This window comes from Sciurus vulgaris, assembly GCF_902686455.1.
Source record: "Sciurus vulgaris genome assembly, chromosome: 5".
NCBI classification, from domain to species: domain Eukaryota; kingdom Metazoa; phylum Chordata; class Mammalia; order Rodentia; family Sciuridae; genus Sciurus; species Sciurus vulgaris.
The window spans coordinates 68157705-68175005 of NC_136465.1; the positions used below are offsets into that span (position 1 = coordinate 68157705).

Here is a 17301-nt window from a genome sequence, read left to right on the forward strand (position 1 = left end):
AATATCACAGGAATTTTTCAGAAGTCAAGTCTGTTGTGGAGGATGAAGGAGGGTCTGTATGGTTGGGATTTTGCACTCCTCACCCCTTCTTCACTTGGACTGAAGCAAAGCTCTTTTAGGACATGTTGTATTAATTTGTTTACTTCTTTTTCCTAAGAAATTCCCTCATTAAAAAAAATTATTTTTGTCATTCTAAGAATTCAGAATAAGAAGACATTGCATATATTTTCCTCTTTCAAAAATTTTTTTTAGTTGTCAATGAATCTTTTATTTTACTTATTTATGTGTGGTGCTGAGTATTGAACCCAGGGCCTCACACTTGCCAGGCAAATGCTGTACCTCTGAGTCACAACTCCAGCCCCTATATTCGCCTTTTTAAAAATTATTTTTCCCACCATACAGCAATGTGGTAAAAAAAGTGTTGTTTGGGACTGTTGTTGCTAACTGGACAACTAAAATCACAAAGATGTTTAATAACTCTTCTTCCAGGTATGGGAAGGTCGATGGCGAGTAATCCCTCATGACGTGCTTCCAGACTGGCTCAAGGATAATGACTTCCTTTTACATGGACACCGGCCTCCTATGCCTTCTTTTCGGGCCTGTTTTAAGAGCATTTTCAGAATACACACTGAGACAGGCAACATCTGGACACATCTCTTAGGTATGGAATATCAGTGGTATAATGAATTGGTGATTCACTCTATTGTCTTGTATTTGAGGGTGAGGATAGAACTATATATAAAAGATTAAGTAGGACCCCAGCCTCACACAGTATATAAAAATGAACAAAGACCTAAACATAAGAGTTAAAACTATAAAACTTAGGAGAAAACATAGACATAAATCTTTGTGACCTTGGATTAGACAAGTTTCTTAGCATTGACAAAGCACAGAGGGAAAAAAATCCAGATAATTTAAACTTCATCGAAATAAAATATTCATTATATCAAAGAACATTATTAAGAAAGTGAAAAGAAGTTAGACCTGCTAATCCCGATGATTTAGGAGACTGAAGGAATTTTTAAAAAAAGGTATGGAGATGTAACTTAACGGCAAAGTGTCTCTGGGTTCAATCCTCAGATGGATTGAGTTGAGAGAGTTGGATGGGGGGAAGGAAGTGAAAAGACAACACACAGCGAGGGAGAGAATATATGCAAATCATGTCTGTAAGAACCAGTAAAGAACTGTTACAACTCAATAATAAAAGCAAGCAGTTTGTCTTTATTGATAAAACTCCTGAGTAGACATTTCTCTGGAGAAGATACACTAATGACTAATAGTGAAAGGATGTTTATTACCATCATTTTTATAAAGACATACAAATCAAGTACATTGTGTGATGACATTACTTCACTCCTGCCAAGATAACTGTAATTGAGAAAATGGAAAATAATCCCAGCTTTGGAGACGGAGGCAGAAGGATCTTGAGTTCATAACCAGCCTTAGCCCTAAGCAACTTAGTGAGACCTTGTCTGAAAATAAAAAAGGACTAAGGATGTGACTCAGTGGTTAAGCACCCCTGGGTTCAATCCCTGGTTTAAAAAAATAAGAAAGAAAGAAAATGGAAAATAAGTTTAGTGGGGATATGGAGCAATTGGAACCTTTGTACATTGTCAGTAGGAGGATATAAAATGGGGCAGCCCCTATGGAAAATAGTTTGTCAGTTCCTCAAAACGTTAGACAGTTACCAGACATTCCACTCCTAGGTATTAAAATTACATTCACAGAAAAAAAATGTGCACAAATGTTGATAGTGACCATGCTTCATGATAGCTAAAAAGTAGAAGCAGTTCAGATATCTACCAACTGATGAATGGGTAAACAAAATTCCATACAGTGGAATATTTTTTGGTCTTAAAAATGGATGAAATACTGATTACGTTACAGGGGTGAACCTTGTAAACATTTGCTAAATAAAAGAGACCAGCCACCAAAGGTCACATAATTGTATGATTCCATGTACATGAAATGTCCAGAACAGGCAGATCCATAGAGGCAGAAAGTAGATTAGTGGTTATCTAGAGTGGGTTTGAGGGGGATGGAGAATAAGGGAATGACATCAGGTACAGGACTTCTGTTTTGGAATATTTTTCATGTATATATAACTGGAATTTTTTTTAATACACAGTAATATTTTATTTTTTATTCTTTTTAGTTGTACATGATAGTAGAATTTATTTTGATATTTATACAAACATGGAATATATCTTATTCTAATTAGGATCCCAGTCTTGTGAATGTACATGATGTTGAGATTCACTATAGTGTATTCATACGTGTACATAGGAAGGTTATGTCAGATGCATTCCACTGTTTTTTCCTATTCTCATTCTCCCTCCCTTCCCTTTAGTCCCCAGTGAACTTTTAATCCAATGAACTTTTGTTCTCCCTGCCTCCCACCCCTTGTTGTGGGTTAGCTTCCACATATCAGAGAAAGCATTTCGCCTTTGGCTTTTAGGGACTGGCTTATTTCACTTAGCATGACAGTCTCCAAGTCCACCCATTTACGGGTGAATGCCATGAAGTCATTATTCTTTAAGGCTGAATAATATTTCACTGTGTATACATATCACAATTTCTTTATCCATTCATCCATTAGAGGGAACCTAGGTTGATACCATAGCTTAACTATAGTGAATTGAGCTGCTATAAACATTGATGTGTCTGCATCACTGTAGTATGCTGATTTTAAATCCTTTGGATATATATTGAGGTGTGGCATAAAACTGGGTCAAATGATTCCATTCCTAGTGTTTTGAGGACTCTCATACTGCTTTCTAGAGTGGTTACACCAGTTTGCCATCACACCAACAATGTATGAGTGTATCCTTTCCTCCTCTGTTTTGGAATTGATGATGATGATGATACATCACCATTAATATAGTAATAATAGTTTCTGACTTTACTCCATTTGACTTGCAATTCTCATCACACATTTGATTTCTGCTGTATCTCGGAGTTTTTGCCTGCTAGAATAGTGAAAGTAGACTAGAGAAAGAAATTCAGTCAAATCTGTTGCAGAAATCTAAATCAAAGGTAATTTTTTGGTTAAAATGATAAAACAGGATCACTTAGCAAATGTTTAACTTCTAAATGTCTGACCTTCCTTGCATTAAGTGGTCTAAACAATAAGAACACGGTGTCTTGCTGTGGAAAACAGTTCAAGAACTGGTTATGAAATGACTTGAAATAGGCACTTTGCTATCCCTACTGTGAGGACCAGAGAAGCAGCATGGTGCTCCTTGACAGCTGTTGGTGTAGGAAAGCTGTTATTTCCTGTCAGGATTTGGGAGGTGTTGGAATTCAATTGAAAGCAAAAAGAATCTTTGATAGCTGGGTTGAATGTATAATGCCAAAAACTTCATAAGTAAAATTTCATGCCAGGTCTAAGAAGTAATAAGCATTATCTGGTTTCCTTTTGAATTATGCTCTTAAGTTATTATATTCTGTATACTCAATTTGTGAAGTTAAATTGTATATGATATCAAGAGTATTTAAAGTAAATTTTGGATGAACTTCAATTTGGAAAAAAATCTTATGGAACTCTTGATTCAGATATTATTGCTGCTGAGAAAGATTGAAAGCAGAATTAGTATAGAAAATTGTCTCTTCAGAAGGATAATATTTTTTCTTTGTCTCCTGAATTTACTCTTTCCTTAGGTTGTGTATTCTTCCTGTGCCTGGGGATCTTTTATATGTTTCGCCCAAATATCTCCTTTGTGGCCCCTCTGCAAGAGAAGGTGGTCTTTGGGTTATTTTTCTTGGGAGCCATTCTCTGCCTTTCGTTTTCCTGGCTCTTCCACACAGTGTACTGCCACTCAGAAGGGGTCTCCCGGCTCTTCTCTAAGTAAGTATCTAAGTAAGTCCATATTTTGATCAGTGATTTAGAGTCAGTGTAAGGTTAAGAGAAGATATCCATTGGAGTTGGCAGAATTCTTGATACAATCTGATGGGAACTTTTTTTTTTAATTAAAGCAAGCAACTTACCTTTAGCTCATGTTGTGGGGGATTAATTGGAACCTGTAACAGGCAGTAATTTTTAGTATTAAATAAATTTTTTTTTTTTTAATTTTAGACTGGATTACTCTGGTATTGCTCTTCTAATTATGGGAAGTTTTGTTCCTTGGCTTTATTATTCTTTCTACTGTAATCCACAACCTTGCTTCATCTACTTGATTGTCATCTGTGTGCTGGGCATTGCAGCCATCATTGTCTCCCAGTGGGACATGTTTGCCACCCCTCAGTATCGGGGAGTAAGAGCAGGTAAGTCTACGTGGAGGTTTTTATGTTGGACATCATTCGCCAAGCATTGATTAAAAGTCTGACATTATGGCTAGGGTCGTAGCTCAGTGGTAGAGCGCTTGCCTAGCATGTGTGAAGCACTGGGTTTGATTCTCAGCACCACATATAAATAAATAAAATAAAGGTCCATCAACAACTACAAAAAAATTTTTAGTCTGCCATTAGACAAGCCTTATGCTGTGTTTGTGATAAAAGAATACATCATAGTTCCTATTGTTGAAGTACTTTTAATATAGTAGAGGTAGTTGTATTCAGGGTCACTGGTTGTCTTAAGGCTTAGGGTTGAGGGCAGTGGTGAGCTGAATGAGGCCGTCTGTCTCAGGCAGTGTTGTTTACTTGAGGACAAACACTTTTCATAAGGTGATTTGATGGCTCTGCAGCCTTTATGAGGTAATGATTTCTTTTATTCTTTCAACTTAATGTACTTTTTGTAGTGACTTACTTACTTTTTGTCATGTTGTATATTTTTATTTTAAAATATTTTGTAAGCTGCTTAGATAAATAAGGTTTCATCCATACAGATCATGTTCTATGAAAGCAGGCACCATCCATCTCTTCTGATAAAAGAATAAAAGGGCTTTTAATATTTAAGATAATGCCTGTTTAACTGGCATCAGATGAAATGTCAAAAGCCTCTTAGTATCTTGATTGAGTTTTTTCATTGGAGTATGGAGTTAGCAGAGAGGTTTTTGTCTCCCACTGAACTGGTCCTTCTTCTAGCGAGGGATGTTTCTCCAATTTTGTAAAACCCAGTGCCTCTTACATTTGAATAAACAGTATTACAAACAGTATTTTTTCTTTCAAACTTTCTTTTTAATAACCACTTAGTAATAAAATTCAAGCTCTGGTAGATTGGCAGTTCACTAGAATAGAAGGAGAAATCAATCTCATATTAATGATCACTGTCATCACACTCTGCTCTTTTGCCTTTTTGTTTGTTTGTTTTTAAGTGAGTATGCTTATATGAGCAGATAGACGGTGGTCAGGCTTGGCCTTTGGTAGCCCTTCAGTAGTTCTGCAGTGTTAAGCCTCCTGAGCACCTAAGATAAGAACTTCTTTGCTGAGTAGAGCTGAGCATTTTGCTATTTATATACATCAGAAGAACTGAGTTCCTGTGCCTTTGACATAGAGAATAAAAGGCCATTAGCAGCCTGTGCTTAGCGTGCAGAGAAAGAACTGGATCATGGTACCATTTCTTTATAGAGGAGTATAGCTAGGAAATAGTTTTAATTTAGGTCTGTTCGCTTCCTGTCTTTTGTAAGATCAGCATTATCATTTTCCTCCTCACTTAGATGCCCATTTTTTTTATGAGTATGCATCCTGTATATGTGCCTACATGTATTGTTGCACCCGAGCAGGCTTCTTGTCTGTTGAGAAAGCTTACCAAATTACAGCTTATGTTGTAAAAGTCATTTGTAACTCAGCCTGTCAAAATGCAGGAGCAGTTACTGAGGTGAGTGTTGCTTTGGTTGACACACAGATTTCAGAGTGGTTTTAGATGAGTAGACGTCAGACTTTTTTTGATCATGACATTTTCTGTTACAACCCTAGTGTGTGTGTGTGTGTGTGTGTGTGTGTACATTACAAAGTTTTCATAGAATATTACTTTACCCTTACACACAGTGAAAGTTTAAATTTTATTCTAGTTCAAAAAATGGTGGTTGAGATCTCACTTAATTTTATCTTAGAACCTAGGTCATACCCAGAAGTTTGAAAAATACTACTTTAGATAAATTTTGAAGCCAGTAGACTGTGCTGAGTGATTCTGACAGAAGTGCATGGGAGGGAACCCAGGGCCTTGCACATGCTAGGCAGGTGCGTTACTACTGAGCCACACCCCAGCCACATTCTGACAGAGTGATGTACTGTATATTTGGGGGCTTGGGAGCTTTCAAAAGTCATGTCTTTCTCTTTTTTATCTGTCATCTTATTAATAAATTAGACCATTGTTAAGGGCATTTAAAAAAAATGTTAAGTACCTACTTTTAGACCACAGGTTTAGATTACTAATGAAAGTATTTTAGCTTTATGGTATCACTTGCCTCCCCAAGTTATCTGATCATTCATTGCCTCTACCACCCTAAAAATGTCTGCTACTTGCTGCTGCTGCCTTTCCCCCACCCCACCCCACCCCCGGAATGCTGGGGGTTGAACTCCGTCCTCACACATGCCAGGTAAGCACTTTAACACTGAGCTACATCCCCAGACCCAGAATGTCTGTTATTTCTAAGAGAAGATAATGCTCTGTATTTAATCTGTGTTTATAAAATGGCAGCATTTAGAGATGTTTAAGCAAACTCTCAGAACTATCACTTTCTAAAGCACGTAGCAACATAATTCTAAACCGTTGGCCTCTGCTCACTTACAAAGCTAAACCTCACTTAGCAGGCTGTTGCTTACATTTGTAATCTTTAGCACATAGCTGTGTTTCTTGTGTGACACTGTTCTAGAGTTCGAAGAACCTTCTTTTTCCTTTAAAATAAGAAGCACTGTTGCATTCTACCTTGGAATTTTCAGTTTTACAGATATCACTGTGCTGAAATATTGATTCTTCCTTCTTATTTCTCTTTTTCTCACTTTATTCTCATGATTCCTAGGAGTGTTTTTGGGTTTAGGCTTGAGTGGAATCATTCCCACTTTACACTATGTCATCTCAGAAGGATTCCTGAGGGCTGCCACCATAGGGCAGATAGGCTGGCTAATGCTCATGGCCAGCCTCTACATCACAGGAGCTGCCCTCTATGCTGCCCGGATCCCTGAACGCTTCTTTCCTGGCAAATGTGACATCTGGGTAAGTGCAATCAGGGGCAATCAAGTGTACCTGTTGTTAGTGGATATTGGCACACTGGGAAGTGATATAATCAACAAAGTTTCAGACTCAAAATTGAGACTTGTGTTCTGGTCCTAACTCTGTCCCTCATTAGCTATGTTTCTCTGGATAGCAAACATAATAATAACTCCTATTTATTGAACGTTTCATGTCCAACACTGTACTGAGTAGTGTATATGGGTTACTTCATTTGATACATTAACCCTATGACTATTATTAACAGTTTCATTTTGCAGATTAGGAAACTAAGGCTTAGGGAGGTTAGGCAACTTGTCTAAGGCACATGGCTATTAAGTGGTAGAATTGGAGTTGGAATCAGGCTAGTCCTAATATCAGTTCTGTTTACTACACTATAACGAAAAGTCACTTAATCGTTCTTTAATCTGTTTCCTCATTGGTGAAACAAGGTTTTTGGACCAGATTTTTGCCAAAGACTTTTTTTGGGCACCAGATATATACTAACATCCTTTTAAATACCAAAGCCCATTGATTTGTAAGGGGAGATTATATATATGTCTGGTTGGAGGAGGAGGGAGAGTTAACTGGACTTTGGTTAGTGGTAACAGAGTAAGGAAAGAGGAAGAGAAAAGAAAAATATAAGGGACTGATATTGGTGGGAAGTTTTCAACAGTCTGGAATTGGAGTGTTGTTTAATATGAAATCTTACCTTTAGAATTCTGTGGCTTAGCTGTTGCTGATTATTATAGGCTAAGCTGATCATGTAATCACTGTGAAGTTTAGTTTAACTGTCATATGAAGATGATCTTGAACTCAAGCAATCTTGACCTTCAAATTAGCTAATTTACCTTTTTGTCTCATCATGATTTTGACATCGATATGGAAGAAATTTTATCCCTTTCTGCCTTTTTGGGAAAATTAATCTCCTTTGGTTTCTAGGAATCATCTCTTGGGATGTAACTTTTAAAGGTTTTTTTCTTGTATACACTTCTCAAATCAGTGTCTTTCCCTTGGTAAATACTGCCTCGCCACTGTGCCTTTTCATTTTGAGACAGACTATAATGATAGAATAGTGTAACTTTTTTCTTGGTACATCGAGCAATTGATCACCCATCTTGAGATGTAAAATGACATTCAACAGAACAGATAAAATTAAAAATAGTATCCCATGCTTATAGATCAGCTTTTGACTTGATAGGAAAGTTAAGAGGTTCTCTTTACCTAGTCTTTTTTTGGGGATGGGCAGTGAGGAGGATTACTGGGGATTGAACTTAGGGGTCCTCAACCACCAAGCCACATCCCCAGCTCTATTTTGTATTTTATTTAGAGATAGGGTCTCACTGAGTTGTTTAGCGCCTTGCTGTTGCTGAGACTGACTTTGAACTTGCAATTTTGCTGTCTCAGCCTTCCTGTCTTGCTGGGATTAACAGGTGTGCTCTACCACACCCTGCTTTCCTAGTCTTTTGATGTAGTATGTTGTTTGTATAGTTCAGAATATTACTCCTGAAGGAAACTCTGGGGACCATTTTTTTTGTGACTTAGATCCTGGAAATTTTCTATAGTTTTCCTAACAGAGAGCATTTAAACGGCCATGGCTCTAGTATTCTTGTCCATGAAAAAAGTGTCTGGTCACATTCTGCTGAGTATTAAAGGACCTCTAGGAACTTTGTGGTCTTATTGCAAGAGAGTCGGCATCTTGTTTGCTCCCAAGTTCACCAGGTACTCTAGGGTGTAGATTTTCATGTCTAGAGCTTAATTAAAGAACCTGAATTTCTTTGGGGAGAGCTGGCTTTCAATTCAGCAGAATGTGATATACCTAATGGGTATTTCAGGATCTGTGGACTCCTTGAATTTGAGCTCAGTCACATCCATTCCCTGCTATCTACTTAGCATAAGCCAGGATGAAATGATCCTAAGAAATTTTAGCAGACTTAATAACATATAGGTTTCTCTACCACTTCTCTTTTTTTCCTTCTCCAGTTTCACTCTCATCAGCTCTTTCACATCTTTGTGGTTGCTGGAGCTTTTGTTCACTTCCATGGCGTCTCAAACCTGCAAGAGTTTCGGTTCATGATTGGCGGAGGCTGCACTGAAGAGGAGGCACTGTGATACCTACCAGTAACCAGGGACTGTTGCCCTGAACCTAGGTCTGCAGCATCTGCAGGCCTCCCATCTGGCCATTGATGCCAGTACCAGAGGAGCCCCAAAACCTTGACAGCCTCATGGGCTTTGTGACGGCCCAAGGGCTCTGCGTGGTACACGACTGAGAAGAGAAAAACAAAAATAAATCATACCTCAAAGGACGGAGTGCATCAATTTGGAGAAAAGGAGGAATGACCTATACCCTGACTTATGCTTGGGATCTACTGATTGAGGGCTCTGCAAGACCCATGGCAAACTGGCTTCTGATCCGTATCATAATTTATTTGTAGAAGATGGGGAAACAGTTTAGCTGGTGGTTCTCTCTTCTCCCTTTCTCTCCCTTTAAAACAATAGTACAAACCAATTTAGGTGAACATTTATATCCAATTAAGGGGTGGGAGTGTGATTTTAGATGCTCTTTTGGGAGAACAAAGACATTAATGTAAATAAGATTTCTAACTTACTGTTTAAAGAATTTATATAAATGTTTAAAACATAAGGGTAGGGGAGGGAGGGAGAATTTTTGTATAGAATGAAACATGCAAGTACCACACACTGTTTCAATTTTGCACAAAGTGAGGGAGGATCAGGTGGTAGCCCCAGAATGTACAGCATCTTGGTGCACCAAGGTGCCTTCAAAAGGCCAACATGCACACCTTGAACCCTGGGGGCTCAGAGATGATAGCCCAGTCCAGTGATCACTTGATCACTCTTAAGTCCGATAGCCTTTGGGCTTTCTGAATTGGAGGTAGAGAGAAGTAGTGTGTGTTTCTTCAGTGGAAGGAACACACAAATGACAGGGTGTGTTTAGATGAAAGGCAGTCATTTGAAAAGCTGTCTTTTAAGGGGAATGGTGACCCTTTTTCAAGAGAAGAGCCACCTAGTCCTACCCTTGATACTGGTGGAGACAATGGAGGAACTCTGGGAACTTTAGCACAGGGGCTCATCTGATCACTTCCTGGCATCCCGTTTAACTTGGTGGTAGTTTTGGTCTGACTCGTGAGATGTGACAGTTGCTATTGGAGCTCTGAACCACCCTGTAAATTTCTATGACAAATCATTGCCCTAACTACCCTTCTTCCTGCAAATAAAAATTGCCTATTCCCTGGCATCATGGTTCTGGTGTGGAGCCAGCCACAGAAATGAGATTCTGATTTGTGGTTGGTTCCTCTGAGATCACTTAACATAGGTTGGGAGAAAGAATCCTGCCTTTGGACCAGGAAAGGTGAGTTTTGCCTTTGGTGCACTGTCTTGGTAAACCTGGTATGACAGACACCTTGTTTGTCCTTGAAGAAGAAAGCCTGCGGAACCTTCCAGTACACACTGTGGCATAGTTAGTACTTGCTGAAACCCATGTTGCCAGGTGGCATGGTGCAGAGTTTAGAAGCAATGGCATGTTATTGCTAGTGCCGGTAGAATCCTTAAGTCCTTGTTTTTGAATTGCTACTGGAAGTGAAAAATGATTGCTCTTGACCCAGGGCTGCCTTATTATGATGTCAGGGAGAGTGGTGGGGGGAAGGATCCGTTTCATAGAATTCTGATCTTGGCTCATAGGTGAGCCTCTAAAATAGCACTCAAGTCTTGGTTTACTGCCATCCAGGGCTTCAAGAGGAGGGTGTGTTACATCCTGGGGATGGTAGGTGTTAGAACTGAGACCAAGGCCTGAGGCAGAGAGGCTGGCATCGTCCAAGAAGTGTCTGTCTGGAGTATGGGAAGAGTGTCCTGTTTGTTCAGTAGAGTTTTGTTGTTGTCCCCACCCCTGCCTTCCTTTCCCTGTCAATCTCCAGCTACAGCTAGAATCCAGGAAGAAAGAATCAATGCAGAAACTTGGGAAGACCTTAGGAGTATTTTAGTTCTGGATAAGGTCACTGCCCTAGGTGGACCAAGCAGAAGACTCAGTGGATGAACTGGTGCAGGGCCTGACACAATGAACAGTATTTGTTCCTTTAGAAAACAGTCCAGCAAGACAGTGGCCAACTGGAAGGAAGCTCAGTTTCCTGGGAGCAACAGCACATATCAGAAGCCAGACTTGCTCTTCAGTCATGCGCTTTGGGGTACGGGGTATGAGATGCAGCCCTGTAACAACACCCAGAGAAGTAGCAGTCTTTGGGCCCAGTCACTCCACACCCCAAAGCAGGAAGAATCTGGTTCAACATAGCACAAACCCTTAGGGAAAATGAAACCAACACCACCAATGTGTAATCCAGTCAACTCTCCCTCTTTTGGGTATGTATGTGTGGGCATGTGTGTGCCCACTTGTGTGTGTGTGTGTCCACGTGCAGCTCACTACCAACAGCCTCTATGTGCACTTGACCTATAGTGCCCGCTGAGAACTCACCAGGTTGGTGCCTGAATGCCTTACTCTCAGCAGTCAGAGGCTGGCTTGCTCTGTGCAGATTTTTAATTTTCTTTTTTGGCCCTGGGCTGTTTAGGACCTCTACAGCTTCATTCTTTCACCATTAAATAGTGGCCTTTTTCAGTATTTTCCCCTTCCCCCTTTATAAATCGCTGAAGCCACAAAGCACATATTTGGGGATCATAGAAGGTTGGGGTTCCAGAAAAGTATCTGTGATGGTTCCACTCACCATGGGATTTCCCTACTTGCTGTATTCTCAATTTCTCTAATAAAAAGAGCCAAATGGAAAATGAATTTACTTTGCTTTTTTGTTGCTTTTTTAAAATCTTGCCTCCCTTTAGCTTTTATTTAGACACTGAAGTTTAGGAAGTTTTAGAAACTTCCCATACACAAGTTAAGTGTGCTTGTGCCCTGCTCGCTTTTCCCTGACTCTTAGACTTTCATCTAACTTGGACCAGGTTTAGAGTGAAGAGGATGGCTAACTCTAAGAAGCAGTTCTTAATTATTAAAGTTTATAAAAATAATACCTAGGGGCTTGGGATATAATCAGTGGTAGAGGAGTTGCCTAGCATGGGTTTGAACTGCAGCACTACCCAGAATAACAGCAACAAAAACCTAATACCTATAGCCTCATCATATAACTGTCAGCTTTTGGTTGCTGTGACAAAATACCTGAGAAAGGAGAAAAAGATTTATTTCAACTCAGAGGATTCAGTCTGTGGTCTATTGGCTCTGTTGTTTCTGGGCCTGTGGTGAGGCAGAACATCATGGTGGGGAGGTGTAGGAGAACAAAGCTGCTCACCTTATGGCTTGGAGCAGTGAGGGACAGAATATACCCTTCAAAGGCAAACCTCCAGTGACCCACCTCTTTCAGCTAGGCCCCACTTCTAGTTTCTACCACCTCTGAAGACTGAAGTGTTGAGCAAATGTCCTTTGGGGGACTTTTAGATCTAACCCATAATAACAACCTTATGGGCTAGTCATACTCATTTTATATGTGAGAAAATAAACTTTCTGACTGATGCCAGCAGTGTTCATGGGAGAAAAAGTGGAAAAAATTTTTTTGAGAAAATTATCTCTTATCTGTAGTTGAATCTGTTATATCAGTTAATCAGTTTGTCTCAGGTATATTAAAGGTTTGGGTGTTTGTTAACCTAATCTCTCCTCATTAAAGGTGAGGAAATCAACCCTTTTGCCTTAGGTAAATTAGTATTTGCTGGGGAATTTCCAGTATTTGTTTTTTTCCATTCTGAATTCTCACTTTAAAGTATAGATACAACTTAAGATTGTATTATCCAGATGTAGCATGTGACTGTTTGGCTCTTCACAAAAACTAGACAGGCCCACAGAAAGCCTCCATTGCTTTTTCCTGGTTCCTGGCTACCAGCTGTCTTTGTGCTTTCCATTTCTCAGGTGATGTCCTGTGGATAAAGGGGAGATGGATGAGGACAAATCTGAATTTTGATTTGGTGGAGTGCCAGGACTCTGCCCTAGAGAAGCCCATGGACAATGTTGCTTTAAACTTACCCTAGAAACATCCTTTTCTTGAATACCTCACCCCCCTTTTGTGCAGTATGTTGCATTTCCTTATTCCCTCCCGGGGCACAACCCCTCCATGCCTTCAGTTTTTTTTATTGGTGCATCATGATTGTACATAATGATGGCATTTATTGTTACATGTTTGTACATGAATACATAACACTAGAATTTGGCCAATATCATTCCCCGGTATTTCCCCTTTATGTCCCTTCCTCTCTCCCCTGGTCCCTTTACCGATATCCCTTCAATTTTCATAAAACATACCCCCCTTATTTTCCTTTTCCTCCCTAACTTGAATGTTACCAAAAACATGCAACCCTTGATCTGAGTGTCTGCTTTCAGCTATTTGACTTGAAAACACGGCTAGTCTGGCTCATTCTTAGCTGCTACTTGGGATGGCTGGATCATGGAGTGGGAATCTCAGGGCAGGGAATTAGGCTGCATGCTCAGGCAGCTCTGGACAGTACCCTACCATCGCCCCCTCTTCATGCCAGCCTAGGGATGAAAGGAGGCAGGCTCATGTCCCAGTTCTGCCATTTGCCATGTCATGTGGGCAAGAAGTCTTCACTTCCTAGTCCCTGTGTTCTGACCTATCAAGAGAACTGAGGGTATATTCTTTGCATCCTTCACTGAGATGGCCGCTGCTCTTAAGATACCATTTCCCAGTGTTTCTGCCAGACCCTTGCTCTAACCCTTCCTTTTGTGGTCTTTGAGCCCCAGCCATCCCTGTACTTACTTAACTGACCTAAAGATATGCCACTCACTAACCCTTCTGAGTCAGAATTTTACTTGGCATCATAAAGTGGTTGTTGAAGCATCTTATTGAAAGTGCTGTTATTAAAACATACACGTTAGGTAGATTTAGTAATTAATGTATTCATGGTGCCAAGGAAGGGGAATCTGACAGCAGCCTTGAGCTCTTGTTTGCACAAAGGTGTACAGCAGTGATGATAAAAGATGTCAAGATCCGTACCCCTGTTTATTAAATGACTGAGGTACCGACTTTGTTTCTCTGAAGTCAAGTTGATGGCTCTGCAGTGTGAGCCAGGCTGCCACCTGCTGTCCCTTCATTGTTCTGTTAAAAGTGGAGAGAGGAAGAATAACTCTGACCTTCAAAGGCAAAACTTTAGGAGAATGTCCTGTCCTCCAAGGCAGAGAAGAGCAGTGCTGGTTAATGGGAAATGATTTCGCTGGTTCTGAGAGGGTTCCACATCTCCACCCTTGGCTGTGTGGAGGTTAGAGACTCTGAGAAAGCAGACAACAAGGCCGGCACTCCCTCTGCTTGCCTTTTTCACTCTGTCGCCAAGGTAGTTGGTAAATTTGCCTGAAAATACTCTCCCTGGTTGGGTGGTGAAGACAAGCCCTTCTAAGGACAGCACTGGACAACACTGCCCTGGAGAGAGGCCAGAGGCCGTGTGTGGTCACTGGCCATAGTAGGGAGTCGGGAGATGCTCATCCTGCCACACCTGCTGCAATTAGATCATGATGCAGGGGGGAGGCGCTGAGCTAAGGCACCATGGCAGCTGGGGAAAGGTCTCCCTGCTGTTCCTATCCCACATGGGCCAGGTGGGCACCTGTGTATGACATTTGGCCGTTATTCCTGGTTTTCAGGATGTCACCACCTCCATGACACAAGGTAGTAATCATAGTTAATTGTCTAGGCAGTTTTAGGCAAATTGCATTTTTAGGCAATATCACATTTGATCTTCAGGTAATTTGGAGCCAGTTTTTAGCTCTCTGAACTTATAGTTCCTCATCCATAAGATGAGGTAAACATAATACCTACTTCAAAGGGTTGCTGCAAGGAGTAAATGAGTAAATACATGTTATTTTCCTGGTACACATAAATCTTAACCATTACTAATATTTTCCTGCTACTTAAACTGGCTTCTGCAAATGTCAGTGCTTTCAACTGTAAATAGGTCATTGATCCCTTCCTCACAAGATTGGTGTGAGACTTAAATGACAGTGAAAGTAACATTGTGATAGTTTATAATGTAAGGCACTTTCAAATGTTATAATGAACGTGTTTTGTGGAGTTGGCCTGCCTAAGACGAAAATCAGAGCTGTTTGCTGGTGGGAAATTGGGCCAGCTAGTACTTCAAATCATGGAGGCTGAGGGTGGTGGAGGATAAGGAAGAAGTGTCCTCTGAGTCCCTACATGCAAGCCATGCCAGTCCTTGTGGGTCTGGGCCTCCTCATCTGAGATTGTTTTAACTTACAGGATCTGAGGCACCCTAGAATTTCTACATGGGTTCTGCCCTTATTATTGCTCTCACAATGAAGTCTGCTGCCTCTTGGGATTCAGGTTTGCAGTAGAGGAAGCTCCAAAATGTTGGGACCTGGGGGAGATGTGAGTGTGTGTTTCCAGATACAGCTGCCTTCCCAGTGGACTCTGCTTTGTACACTGAAATGTTCCCCAAAGTTCCAACCTCAAGGACTTGGAATAGAATCAAGAAATTTTTTTGTAGATCCCTGGCAAGGAAAAGCCCATGATGGGACCTGGACCTCATGGGGAGTCTGGAGTTGATGCTCAGGAGATCCCTCACCGTGCCTCTGTGGAGGACTATGGGTCACACCGAGACCTCAGTTTGGCTGCCCTGATTCCTGCCCCTACCCCGCTAAGTACACCATTGTCTCAGGCAGCGGCTGCACTTTTTTTTTTGAACCTGGGATTGAACCCAGGGGTGTTTTACCACTGAACCACATCCCTAGCCCTTTTCAATGCTTTATTTTGAGACAGGGTCTCACTAAGTCTTTAGGGTCTTGCTAAGTTGCCGAGTTTGGTCTTGAACTTGCAGTCCTCCTGTCTCAGCCTCCCGAGCCGCTGGGGTTTCAGGCGTGTTCCACCTCGTACAGCCTGATTTTTTATTAGATGCAAAATTTCCTTTAGCTAGGAATTTATAAAAGCAAATAAACAAACAAAAACTTTCATAAGTTCTTCATTAGCAATAGTCTTGAGGACATCACAAATAGTCATGTTGATGATTTCCTAAAAGGGTTATATATTCCTGTCCTGTTCTTGGTCTTCCTTTTATTATTTCCCTCTGAGGGAGAGGAGGATCAATATAGAGAAGAGAGAGAGTAGATGTAGATAGAAGAGAATGGAGATATAGAAGAAGAATATCTGTAGAGAGAAATGAAAGAGCAGATGAGATAAGCAAGAATAATAGGGAATCGAGATAACTAAAGAGGGAGAGAGAAGCGAGAGAGAGAGCAGAAGAAGAGAGAGAGAGGAGAATAGGGATAATAAAAGATAGGAAGAGAGATGAAGAGGAGAGAATGAGAGAGAGATCAAGATCAGATAGAGATAAAGAGAAGAAGAGAGAGAGAGAGGAGATTCCCGAGGAGAGGAAGAGAGAGACTCGCTTGCTACCATACGCCTAACCCCCGATGAAATCCTCTCGTACCTAGAGAGGGAGATCCAGTTATGAGAGAAGGGATAGAGATCTGCTTCTTCGGGAGAGTCAGTAAAGGGAATCTAGTATCTATAGAAGAGTTGTCTCAGATATAAGACGATGAAATACTAATCTTCGAGCCTCAGATATAAACGAGCCTATCTCTTTCTATCTAGATTTCCACCGATCTCATTTGAGTTAATCTATCCTATCTCTCTCGCTCTACTCTCTATCTTACCTCTCTCCTCTCTCTTACTCTCTCTCTCTCTATATCTCTCGCTCTACTATTCTCTCTATTCCTCTCTCTCTCCTCTCTCTCTTTCTCTCTCCTCTCTCTTTCTCTTTCTCTCTCTCTCTCTCCTCTCTCTTTCTCTCTCCTCTCCTCTCCTCTCTCTCTCTCTCTCTCACACACACACACCAGCAGCAGCAACGTCTAGGAAATCCAGCTGTCCTCTTGTTTCAGCCTTAGTCTCCTCTCTGCCCTTGGCTTCATTCTACTCCTCCTGCTCAGCACCTGTGGGTCCTTGGGTTCTGAAGACCAGCCTGGTACATTAGAAACAGGTCTGATCTCCTGGAGAATAGGTGGAGCTAAACTCTTGTCTTGGTCCAAGTTTGGCTCATGCTGGACTCCTGAAGAGGAGAGAAGCAGCACAGGAAGAAGAAGCTCATTGAGATTGGGGTGGATGGTACCAGGCACCCTGGAGGGTCTTTGGAAAATGGCTTCTGGGATGTTGTTTTCTTGTTCTTCCAGCAATCTCTGAAAGCAGGGACCATTA

At 40.9% G+C, this 17301-nt stretch overlaps 1 protein-coding gene across 4 annotated transcripts in view; it reads left to right on the plus strand.

Moving 5' to 3' along the window:
* The window catches only part of ADIPOR2 (adiponectin receptor 2), a 77259-nt gene extending 65377 nt beyond the window's left edge, over nt 1-11882 (plus strand). For all 4 annotated transcript variants that reach the window (XM_079140338.1, XM_079140337.1, XM_079140340.1 and 1 more), the window contains exons 4-8: nt 490-661; nt 3661-3847; nt 4076-4263; nt 6900-7093; nt 9071-11882. In XM_079140338.1, the coding sequence (XP_078996464.1) occupies nt 490-661; nt 3661-3847; nt 4076-4263; nt 6900-7093; nt 9071-9199 (870 nt within the window). In that variant the 3' untranslated portion in view covers nt 9200-11882. The remainder of the gene's footprint in view (nt 1-489; nt 662-3660; nt 3848-4075; nt 4264-6899; nt 7094-9070) is intronic.
* The last annotated feature ends 5419 nt before the right edge of the window (nt 11883-17301 follow it).